At 54.7% G+C, this 12,458-nt stretch overlaps 1 protein-coding gene across 2 annotated transcripts in view; it reads left to right on the plus strand.

The window, feature by feature from the left end:
- The first annotated feature begins 6,350 nt into the window (after window positions 1-6,350).
- The window catches only part of HSPG2 (heparan sulfate proteoglycan 2), a 116,267-nt gene continuing 110,159 nt past the window's right edge, over window positions 6,351-12,458 (plus strand). For both annotated transcript variants that reach the window (XM_055261532.2, XM_055261533.2), the window contains exon 1: window positions 6,351-6,466. In XM_055261532.2, coding sequence (XP_055117507.1) covers window positions 6,404-6,466 — 63 coding nt within the window. In that variant the 5' untranslated portion in view covers window positions 6,351-6,403. The remainder of the gene's footprint in view (window positions 6,467-12,458) is intronic.

A 12,458-nucleotide genomic window follows, 5' to 3' on the forward strand; every position in this document is an offset into this window, starting at 1 on the left:
CTCTTTTCTCAGCCTCCCGAGCAACTGGGATTACAGGCACATGCCACCACACCTGGCTAATTTTTTGTATTTTTAGTAGAAATGGGGTTTCACCATGTTAGCCAGGCTGGTCTTGAATGCCTGACCTCAGGTGATCCACCTGCCTCGGACTCCCAAAGTGCTGGAATTACAGGCATGCGCCACCGCAAAGGCAACGTCAATGCTATTCAAAGTAGCTGGCCCAGGAATTGTTCATGGGCACCGTCCGTCACAAAGAGCTTGCACCAGAATATAAATCTAGGTACTGCTTCCAATATGGGACAAGAATGGCCAGGAAAAAAAAAATGTCAACTGAGCTAAACTGTCACTAAGCTGTGCTTATTGAAACAGTTGATTTACACCTGGAGCAAGCTCTTTATCTCATCTCAGACTGGTAATAAACAGTTTGGGGGCTGGCACCAAAGACTCATTTTTAAGTAGCTCTGTTCCTTCCTGACACATAGAATGTGTTTATCTAAAAAATGTTCAGTGAGAAAGGCCGGGCACGGTGACTCACGCCTGTAATCTTAGCACTTTGGGAGGCCGAGGCGGGTGGATCACGAGGTCAAGAGATCGAGACTATCCTGGCTAACACGGTGAAACCCTGTCTCTACTAAAAATACAAAAAGATTAGCCGGGCATGGTGGTGGGTGCCTGTAGTCCCAGCTACTTGGGAGGCTGAGGCAGGAGAATGGCGAATGGCATGAACCCGGGAAGCGGAGCTTGCAGTGAGCCAAGATCATGCCACTGCACTCCAGCCTGGGCGACAGAGCCAGACTCCGTCTAAAAAAAAAAAATGTTCAGTGAGAAAAGCAAGACATGAAATCGTACATATGCATGGAAACGTACACAATGAGATCAAATGCATGATATCTACACTGACAAGGGAAGGGGAAGGAGCATTTATGGAACTCTAACCATGAGTCTGGCAGAGAAGTCTTCTATAGCTGAAGTAGGGTCTAGCAGGTAGGAATGTGAGGGTGTGTACGGAGCCGTAAGAATTCCAGCCTGGCTGGAGGGGAGGGGTGAGAGTGGAAAGCCATGAGTGCAAATTCAAATTTTAAAGACCATCTATGGTCAGCTCAGGAGCCAGGCTCTGGGGCAGCATTCGCAAAGTGTTATGAGAAACCCCAGCCCTATAAGATTTTAAAAGGATTTTCCGTAAAAACCACTGGGTTCCGTTCTTAAAGCGGTTGAGGAAGGCTGGATTAAATACAGTTGCACAGGTGACTTCACTGGAGGCCTATTCAGAAACCTTCCTGCTTTGGTGTCCCTTGAGATGGTCAAAGTGTGGGAAAGAGTGCAGGGTACCCAGACTTCTTTGACCAAAGAACCTCTTTTTCAAAGAGCATCTCAGATGGTAGGTGACCCATGAGGCACAGTGTGGGAACCCTACCTTGGGCCTGGGACCCCAGTCCAAGAAAGCGATTGATAATGATGAAGCGTAGTGGGCAAACAGGAAGTTGGGGCAGGGGGTCAAAACCAAGGGCTTTCAGAAGATCCACACTTCTGCCTGAGCTGGGAGAAGCGCACTTCTGCCTGGCCAGAGTTGAGAACAGCCCACAGGGAGGCAGAATGGGTGTGGTTGAGAATGGGAGTTCTAGAATCAGACCGACACGGACATGAATCCTGGTTCTACCTCTTACTGACTGCATGACCTGGGCAAGCCACTTCATCCCCTGGGCCTCAGTTTTCCCAGCTGGAAAGGGAGGGGGATAATAAAATGTACTGCCTTGCCTGCTCCCCAGGGTTTATCTTTGTTCCAAGCACAAACCAGAACAGGGACATTTACACTGTGTGCCACATTTGAACTAATGTCTTGTTCTTTCATTTAAATAACAATTATCCAAATGCCAACTGTGTGCCACACACTGTGCTCTTCACAGGGGATATAATTGGGACCAAGACAGAAACAAGACCTTCATGCCCTCTGCCTTCATTATGCCTCATAATATTAAATGATCTTCCAAATAATTACAATGGTCAAAAATGCTACAAGAAAAGCATGGCGGGGGTGCTGTGGGAAAGTGTGGTGGGGAACATGACCTAGCTTGGGAGGTCAGAGAAGATTTCTACGGTAATGTGATGTTTGGACTCAATCTTAAGGGAGAGTAGAGTGATGGGGGATGGGTGTTAACTGGGAAAAGCACTTAGGAGAGGGAACAACATCTGCAAAGGCTCTGGTGGGGAAGGGCTGTGGCTGGATTGATGGGCAGGACTAGATCATGCCAGGCCTTGTGGGGTCCCCGCCCTCTCCATGGGAACTTTTGCTGTCTGCTTAGACCCACGTCCTGCCTCCTCTTCCTCCTCTTGTTCAGTACTATCTTCTTGTTTTTTCTCCTCCATCTCAAGTCTCTTTCACACCAATTTCTGACTCTCCATTTTCACCCAAGGACATATTGTTACTCTGTTAGCATTTGTTTTCCCACACGGGCATAGAAACTCTCGTGGGTAGTGTTTAATTTCATTATTGAATGAATGTAGGGCCATAGCTAGCCTTACAGTGCCTTCACTCATATTAGCAAAAAGTACCCACTCTGAGCCGGGTGCAGTGGCTCACGCCTCAATCCCAGCACTTTAGGAGGCCAAGATGGGTGGATCACTTGGGGTCAGGAGTTCAAGACCAGCCTGGCCAACATGATGAAACCCCGTCTCTACTAAAAATACAAAAATTAGCCAGGTGTGGTGGCATGTGCCTGTAATCCCAGCTACTTGGGAGGCTGAGGCAGGAGAATTGCTTGAACCTGGGAGGCAGAGGTTGCAGTGAGTTGACATCGTGCCACTGCACTCCAACCTGGGCAACAGAGCAAGATTCTGTCTCAAAAAGAAAAAAAAAAAGTACCCATTCTGAGCAGATGTAGCCCCACAACAGGGCCCATTACAGTTCCTATTTGCCCACTTGGCTGCACAATTTGTTCAGTGAACAACCTGCCCAACTGTCCACTGCAGCCCTGAATGAATGAATGAATGAATGGACAAAGGAATGGGATTAAGATGAATGATAAGCTCTCAGGCAGAGAAAAGATTTGGAATGGGAGTGGAAGCCAGAAGATGAGTCCTATTGAATTTGGAGGAGTGGACAGGTAAGCCACAAACTCCAGCTGCTGGTTCCAGAACCCCCCACACCTATTCTCAGAAGTCAGGCTGTTTGACTGTTTCTGCCTATCCAAGCTGTTGTAGTCTCTCCGTGCCCAGGGAAGCTTGTATAAGACTTGAGTTGTTTCACTCCTCGAGTGTGACCAGCACCCTGAACTCTGTGTATGTACAGTGAGATTATGGGCGCCTCCAAGGTTTTGCCAAGCCCAGAAGGCCTTGTGCCTGCTCCTCTTCTTAGCCATATGAGGAGATAGCCAGGCTCTAGACAAAGCAATTTGAGAGCATTTGCTAAAGATATCGAGGACTGCAAACTAAAACAGACCCAGCCAAATCCCTCAGTGGGAAGGAGAGGATGCAGAAAAAATAGGTGGATGACCAATCCTCCGCTGGAGCCGCCCTGGAAGACTTTCCCAACATGCCGTATATTCCTGCTTTCTGCGTGTCAGCCCAGCTCCTTCCAGTCCCCAGTCGGCCTTACCATCTCTTTCCTCAACCCCTTTGAGGAAGCAAGACTTATAGCTCTGGGTTAGTCTTGACCAAACATCTACAAAGGGTTGCTTGTTTCCCTTTTTTTCCCCCTTTGCTCATGAGCAAATCATCCAAGAAGCCAAAGCTCTGGTACTTAAAGGGCCCGAGGTAGGGAACAGACACTGAGGCAGCTCATGAAATGCGATTTGTCACGGATGCTGACAAATCCATGGCCAGGCAAGGCCTTGGAAAAATCCTGCCACTAGGGCTGGCCACCTGCCAGCTCTGAAGTCAGTGGAGTTTTGAAGCCTTTCTCATCAGACAGGGAGTTTCCAAGCGCAAACCTGGTGTACTCTCCCCTCAAATGGGAGGTCCCTGGGGTGGCTGTGGAGGCTGCTCCTCTATCAGACCTCAGCTCCCCAAGGGCCGAGTCATGTCTCTCTCTTTAGATTGGGAGCACACCAGAAATAGTAATAAGAGAAATGGCTACCACTTATTTCATGCTTACCATGTGTCTGAAATGGCTGTGTTTTTTAAAAGAAATATATTAATTCATCTTAATTCTCATAACAACACTAAGAGAGACGTCTTAATGTTATTCTCATTTTCTACATGCAGAGACTGAGACATGGAAGTTGAATAATGTGCTCAAGATTGCACGGCTAGGTGGTGGAGGCAGGATTCTCTATCAGACTGAGAACAATACCGGGACAGGGACAATTCTTCCCCATACCTCTATCAGATTAAGAGTTTACTGAGGGCCAAGATTGGGCGTCCCTCCTCTGTCCACCCCTATCTCCCTGTGCGGATCAGAGATGGACCTTATTCAGTGCTGTGCCTGGAGCCTGGGTTGGGGCCAGGCAGTTGGCCTGACTACCATGGATGCAATTTCTATTCTTTACAACTCTGAGCTGGTCCCACAGAAATATGCCCCACAGGGCAGAGAAGAACCCAGTCTTTTGGAGATAGGGTATCTATCTGGGATGGAGGTCAGGATGCCAGTGTTTTTTCAATCCCCCAGATGCCTGGATGAGAGGCCCCAATGTGCCTGGGAGCCTGCGGACCCCTATCACAGGGAACATAGCTTCCGGAGCCAGGCCTGGTGCCGCCCAGTGAGCTGGGCATTTCCTTCTGTCCACAGCTCACCTCACTCCTGGCTACAAACCCAGCCATGAGTTTCTGGAACCTAGCAACTCTCGCAGGAAACAATGGAAACTTCAGTTTTATTCTCCTCCTCTATCATTACTCAAAAGGTTTTCCTCAAAGCTACACACATATAGTTTTCCTCTCCACCCATCAGCCTGGGGCTGCCCTGGAAATTTCAGGGAGCTGAGAGTAGGCAGTGGAGAGGTCCGGGGTCTTGGTGCTGTTTGCTGCCTGCGGCTGGGTCAGAGACAGATCATGGGGCTGTGATTTTACCACCTACCCAAGCATCCGTGATGGGGCTTTGGCAGGGTCTGTCTGTCTGGGCCTGGGTGTGTGAGCTGGTGTGGTTCTGGCTCTGGGGCTGTGATTTATGTGACTCAAAGTTGATGTGTGAGTGATTTACGTGGAAAATGGTGCAGGTGGGGTGGGCAGCTCAGTTCAGTACCCAGTGCCCACTATGAGGCACTGTGATTAGTGGGTGGGAACAGGTAAAAAATGCAGGCTGAGGCTGGGTGCGGTGGCTTACGCCTGTAATCCCAGCACTTTGGGAGGGCAAGGCGGGCAGATCATAAGGTCAGGAGTTGGAGACCAGCCTGGCCATCTCTACTAAAAATACAAAAATTAGGCAGGCGTGGTGGCATGCCTGTAATCCCAGCTATTCAGGAGGCTGAGGCCGGAGAATTGCTTGAACCCGGAGGCGGAGGTTGCAGTGAGCCAAGATCGCACCACCGCACTCCAGCCTGGGGACAGAGCGAGACTCCTTCTCAAAAAAAAAAAAAAAAAAAAAGCTGGTGAGCATGCAGGCAATGATGTGGGTCTGCGTGTGAAACGTGCGTGCCTGCGAGGAATCTGTGTGAAAAGGCGTCCTCCCGCTCCGTGACTTGTTGGGATGTGTGCATGAGTCTGTGTGACATGGGAACAAGCCTGTGAGAGGCCGAGTGTGGTGTGAGGGCTGTCCCCTGTGTCCCTGGTGGAGGTGAGAGTTTGGAAGCGAGTTAAGTGTGCGTGTGAGCCGGTGAGGATTGTTGGTACTTGAGAGTTGGGTCCAGAGCGTGAAGTGTTGCCGGGTAGCGCACAAGTGTGTTCGTGCAGTAAAGTTATGGTGTGAAGGTGTTCTTGGGTGTGGAAATTGGCGTGCACGTGTGGCGCGGAGTGGCAGCTGCGTGCGTGTGAGCTTGGGAAGGAGATCCCGGGATCCTCAAAAGCTGCGCGAGTGGAGTCGGCCCTGCGGGGCGTGGAAGTCGGCGGGGCGCGCGGGGAAACTGGGGAGCCGGGGATCGGGGAGGCGAGAGCGCCTGGCCCGGCGGCCCCATCCCATGCCCGGGCCCCCGGTCCCCCGCCTCGTCCCATCCCATACTCCAGGCCGGGTTTGGCGGGGAGCCGGGCCAGGCCGCGGCCCGCGCGGAGGGGGCTGGGGGCCCAGACAAAGGACCAGTGGGCTGCGCGGCCGGCTGGGGCGAGCAGAGCCCGCGGCCCGGGGGCGGTCCGGGGGCGGGGCCTGGCGCTCCGGGGAGGGGCGGTCCGGGGGCGGGGCCGGCGCCGCGGGGGCGGGGCGGGGCAGGCGGGGAGGAAAGCCGGCGGTGGGGAGCGGGCTGGGCTGTCCCGAGCTGGCCGGCGAGCGGGCGGCTGCGGGCCGCGCGGAGCGAGCGAGCGAGAGAGCGGCGCGGGCCGGGCCATGGGGCGGCGGGCGGCGGGCGCGCTGCTGCTGGCGCTGCTGCTGCACGGGCGGCTGCTGGCGGTGAGTGTGCGGGGCAGAGGGGCGGGGGGCGGGGGGCGGAGGGGCGGGGGGCAGGGGAGCTAGGGGCTACCCGGTCCTGCTCGCTGCCTCCCGCCAACTTGGCTGGGGCGCCCAAGCCTGCGCGGCGGGGACTCTGGCCCGGGACGGCGGCGCCCGCCGGGGACCCCGGGCCGGCGCCACCCTGCGGCATGGGGCTAATCCAGGAGGGCCACCAGTCAGGACCCTTCGTGGGGCCGGAGGCCGGGGGCCGGAGGCCGGGGGCGGGGCTGGCCCGCGTGGGAGCCCGTGGGTCTCTCGGCCACGTTGCCGAGTGCTGGAGTCTCGCTGGGCATGGTCCGGCCTACCATTCCTGGGGACCAGGAGGGGAAACTTTGAGCAGGGTGGGAACTTGGCAAGACAAGGGAACTCTTCTGCGCCAGCTTGGCAGAAGGGCCACTCATTGGTGATGGGGACCCTAAGAGTCTCGCTGAAACTTTACCACACCGTCTATCACCTTGGGGAGCTTGGACCCAGGTAGGCACAAGCAAAACTTTTGGGACAGAACTGAAGCTTGTGTGGAACACCCACGGGCCTCGGAGTCATACAGCCCAAGAGTTGAATCAATCCCTGCCTTTCACTCAGTAACTGTGTGACCTGAGGCAAGCTAGTTAACCTCTCTGAGGCCAGCCCCACGTGGGTCAAGGGAACTCAAAATGCATAGCTGCAGGGCGTTGCTGGACTGGGTGGAATGAGCTGCTAAGTGCGTGGTGCAGGGATGCAGTGCACCCTTGGGGGACCCGAGTTCCCCAGCTTTCCTCTTCCCAGGTCTCCACGAGGCAGGGAGAGGCCTGCCCTTGCAGTCTAGTCCCCTACTCTGAGCTTAGGTGGAGGAAAAGGGAATTCTAGGGTCAGGAATCCCGAGACTTAGAAGGCACTTGGCCAGCAGAGGCCCTGAGGACCTGAGTGAACTTGAGGAGGACTGGGCGGGGTCGGTGGGCAGGGAGCTAGTGGCAGATGTGGGTGGGGGCACATCTGGGGAGCCGAGCCTACCGTGGGGAGCCACAGAGCCACCCCCATTCTCTTCGAGGTGCTCCTAGGCAGTCCCCATACCTGCCCCCCTGTTCTCTGAGCCAAGAGAGGGACTTTTCTGACCAGGCTGGTGTTTACCCAGGAACTGCCTGCCTGGCCTCACCTTGCTGGCTTCGTGGCACCTCTGCCCTCCTGAGTCACTCGTCAACCCCCCACCCAGACCTGGCTCCTCACTGCTCTTGCCCCACCCACCCAGCACTTCTCCTCCCCCACTCCCACTCTGGGCGGCCTCCTCTGTCGTCCTCCTGTTTCAGCCTCTCACCCCGAAATATTCAGCAGGGCCATCCAGTAGCTCCCTAGTCTTGACCTGAACTTGCACTCCCGGCACTGACTTTTACTTTTCCCAACGCACCAACCTAGCACATGGGATGTTTTCCGAGGCCCAACAGTCTTTCCTGACCTTCCTCCAGCTCTGCCCCCTGATGAGGGGCTCCTCCATGCCCGGGTGCGGTAGGATGGCGGTGGGTGGAGTTGTTTGCTGTGTGCATAAAGAATTTCCACAGACATTCCTGGACCGCGGCAGATCATCTCATTCACTTGTTCATTCAACAGATCATCACTGAGCGACATTCCATGGCAGTCACCGGGAGTACAGGGGTTCATTCTTCGGGCAGATATTTGCCATGCACCTACTGTGTGCCAGTGAACCAGTGAACCTGGTGTGGTGCTAGGGGCTGGGGTGGTGGGGACCAGCAAGGACAGGCCCTGTCTGTGCCTTCCCAGCACTCACAGGCTGGTGGGCTGTAATTTAGACAAATAAACAGGCAGCTCCAATCCTATGGGATTAGAGAGCCTTCTCAGTAACACATGGAGGGTCGCTGTCCCACCCCAGGCTGCTGGTGGTGGGCTGGAAAGAGCTTGGCCCCTGAAGTCTCTTTATAAAATTCTTTTTGAAAAGTTTTTCAGGCCAGGCGCGGTGGCTCATGCCTGTAATCCCAGCACTTTGGGAGGCCAAGGCGGGCGGGTCACGAGGTCAGGAGTTTGAGACCAGCCTGGCCAACATAGTGAAACCCCGTCTCTACTGAAAATACAAAAATTAGCCGGGTGTGGTGGTGCATGCCTGTAATCCCAACTACTTGGGAGGCTGAGGCAGGAGAATCGCTTGAACCCAGGAGGCGGAGGTTGCAGTGAGCCGAGACTACACCATTGCACTCCAGCCTGGGTGACAGAGTGAGACTCCGTCTCAAAACAAACAATAAAAAGTTTTTCAGGGCCAGGCGCGGTGGCACACGCCTGTAATCCCAGCACTTTGGGAGGCCGAGGCGAGCGGATCGTGAGGTCAGGAGTTCGAGATCAGCCTGGCCAGCATAGTGAAACCTTGTCTCTACTAAAAATACAAAAAGTTAGCCAGGCGTGGTGGCACGTGCCTGTAGTCCCAGCTGCTCGGGAGGCTGAGGCAGGAGAATGGCGTTAACCTGGGAGGTGGAGCTTGCAGTGAGCCGAGATCTCGCCATTGCACTCCAGCCTGGGCGACAGAGCAAGACTCCGTCTCAGAAAAAAAAAAAAAAAAAACAGGGCATCACACTTTGTTGCCCAGGCTGGTCTCAAACTGCTGGCCTCAAGCGATCCTCTCGCCTTGGTCTCCCAAAGTGTTGGGATGACAGGCGTAAGCCATCATGCCTGGCCTGTCCCTGAAGTCTTACAGACCCAAGTTTGTGTCTCCAGGCTGCCATTTCTGGCTGTGTGATCTGGGGCAAGTTCCTCTCTCTGAGCTTTAGTTTCCAAATCTGTACAATGGGGTTGAGGAGTTTGTTGCAAGTCAAAAATGCGATCAATTCCTAGCCCAGGCTCCCAGCACGCCTTGGACCCTCCTTGCCTGCTGCCCTTTCTCTCATCTGCCCTTCAGTTCGGTCCGGAGCCAGTGGCGTATGGGGAAGGGTTGGGCACAGGAGCAGGGTAAGATGGGCCTTAGGGAGCTGAAGACCTCCCCGGGACGGGGGACAGGACCGCAGGAAGCTGGTCTGTGATTAAGTGTGGGTGTAATTTCAGCTGTTGGGAGGTGAGGAGGCTTGCTGGAGGAGGGGGCTGGGCCTGGGTGACTCGGCAGGCCTTGGCCTGCTGACCCCTTTAGGGCGGCCCTGGGGGGGACAGGCGTCTTGAGGGAGACTCGGTGGTGATTAAGGTGTTTTCCAGGGCCGAGGAGGGAAGTTGCTGAGATACCTGTTTCCTGCCGCAGCTGGATTTCCTCACTGGGGAGGCTGCCAGCTGAACTGGAGGAGCCTCCCCTTCCTGGCGGTCCCCCAGCCCTCCCCCCCACGCAGCCAGCTGCTCTGTCCCCTGACACTAGCCTACTCATTCCATACCTGCAGCCGGCACAGGATGGGGTTTTGAGTGTGCCCTGGACATTCCCGGAGGGAAGGAGGGCAGGCTGCAGGTCTGTCTGCAGGGTGGAGGCTGGAAGGGGCAGAGATGGACCACTCCCCATCCCTTAGGCCCAGTTCCCCGTGTCTGGGAAGCTGTGGCCCCTGCCTGGCTTGGCCTGGGCCTGTTCTCAGGCTGAACGCAGACAAGTTAGAATCTGTGGGTCTGAAGCCCTGCCCGGGAGACGGTGGAAAGAAGGTGGCAGGAGGTGACTGGGTTCAGGGCCTGGAAGATGCGAGAGCAAAGTAGAGAGGAAGGAGCTCTTGGGGTGCCAGGCTGGATGATGACAAAGTAATACGGGTACTTCACACTTACCCAGTACCCACTGTCTGCTCTGAGTTTCTCAGCGAATCCTCCCATTCATCTGTGTTTCCTGCTCACCACCTCCCTGCGGTGCTCAGAATTAGGTCCCAGCCCCTGACTTAATATAGCCTACGAGGCCCTGCAAGACCCGGCCTCCTGCCACCTGCTCCTCTCAAACTCCTCCAGCTATACCAGTCTTTGTTTATTTTTCTTTTCTTTTTTTTTTTTTTTTTTTTTTTTGAGACAGGGTCTCACACTGTCACCCAGGCTGGAGTGCAGTGCCACTGCACCCAGCCTTTTCTTTTCTAATGAATATAAAAATTTAAAACAAATAGAGATGGGGTCTCATTGTATTGCCCAGGCTGGTCCCAAACTCTTTTTTTTTTTTTTTTTTTGAGACGGAGTCTCGCTCTGTCGCCCAGGCTGGAGTGCAGTGGCGCAATCTCGGCTCACTGCAAGCTCCGCCTCTCGGGTTCACGCCATTCTCCTGCCTCAGCCTCTCCGAGTAGCTGGGACTACAGGCACCCACCACCACGCCCGGCTAATTTTTTTTGTATTTTTAGTAGAGACGGAGTTTCACCGTGGTCTCGATCTCCTGACCTCGTGATCCGCCCGCCTCGGCCTCCCAAAGTGCTGGGATTACAAGCGTGAGCCACCGCGCCTGGCCGGTCCCAAACTCTTTAACTCAAGCTACCCTCCCACCTCCGCCTTCTGAAGTGCTAGGATTATAGGCATGGGCCACCTCGCCTGACCAGGTCTTTGTTTCTTGAGCATGTGAAACACACTCCCACCTTAGAGTCTCTGCATCTGCTGTTCCTTCTGCCTGGAACACTTGTCCCTGTAATATCCATATGACCCTCTCCCTCTCCTTCAGGTCCTTACCACTCTGCCCATAATGGCTGTCTCCTTAAACTGCTTTATTTTTGTTCTCACAATTGTCTGGCCTGTATTTCTCTGTATTTGTTTATGTGTTTATCTGCCTCCTCCTGCTCAGTTTTAAGTTCTTCGAGAGCAGGACCTCCTTTGTTTTTGTTCACTGCTGTATCCTTAGCACCTGGCAGGTAGTAAGTGCTTAGTGAATATATTTGTCGAATGTTTTAAGCTATAGCTACTAGCCTGATCCCCATTCTCTAAGCAGAGGACATTGAGGCACTGAGAGGTTACGTAACTTGCCCAGCGACTTACATATCCACACACTCAGAGATGCCGCAAGCCAAGTTTTGAATCCAGACGGAGCTCTCCTAATCACTCCACTACTGCCCCATGTGCTTGTCGCGGGCAGTCAGTAGATATTGCTACAGCTTGTCACAGATGTTGATTAAGAACTCTGGTCCCAAGTATTACAGGGGCTACCTCAGGCAAGGAATATCAGGGATTAGCTCGGGGACAGAAGCTCCTAGGGTGGATGTGCCTCAGTGTCCATGGGGTCTCCTAGGGACGCCTGTGCCTGGAGGGAAGCCTAGGAACTAAACTCTAGGGTGGTCATTTTTAGGTTTGTTAATTCATTAGTGTTCTCATCAGATATTCCCCAGGACTCTACAGGCAGTTGAATTTATCCAGGGACTTTCAGGCCTGAGTGGGCCAGGCCGGCCCTGCCCAGTGTGGGAGGTCAGGGGCCCCTGCCCCTGCCATGCTGCTAGTGGGGGAAGGGGAAGAACACCCTCATGGTTGTCCTGCGTGGAGCCTGCGATGTTTTTTTCTGGCTGTTCACTGGGGGCTCAAGGTTTAGGGTGAGTCTGCAGAGCTTCAAGGGCTGCCTGGCCTTGGGGTGAGAGGCTCAGGAGGGAGGGCAGGAGGGCCTGCCCAGGCTATGGAAAGATCTAGAGCAATGATTCAGAGGCCACTTGGAGGCCAGACGTGTGGGTTCTGCCCCCTCAGACTACTTGGGGTATATGGGAAGGGTTCCCAGCCCTGGCTTGTTGCCCCGCTCCCCTCCGCCCAATCCAGTCCCAGCTGTGAGGGGTCAGGCTGGAGGAGGAAGTGAATATGATTCCATTCCCCGGCAGCCTCCCAACGATCTGCTGGGCCTACCTCTCCCCATCCCAGGGCCTACCCTGGCCTTTCCCTCCTCTCGATCCTGCTCCTGCCGAGAAGAGGGAGGCTGCGCCGAGGGTCCCAGCCCTGCTGGAATGTCGCTTCAGGCTGGGCCTTGGCCTCTTTGGCCCTGCCACCCCCTCCTGCTCCCGGGGCCAGCTGCCCCAGCGCCCAGAGCTGGCTGACTGAAACCCAGAAGTATGTGTGGAACTCACTTCGCGGGGAG

Source organism: Symphalangus syndactylus, chromosome 22, assembly GCF_028878055.3.
Source record: "Symphalangus syndactylus isolate Jambi chromosome 22, NHGRI_mSymSyn1-v2.1_pri, whole genome shotgun sequence".
In the NCBI taxonomy this organism is placed as follows: domain Eukaryota; kingdom Metazoa; phylum Chordata; class Mammalia; order Primates; family Hylobatidae; genus Symphalangus; species Symphalangus syndactylus.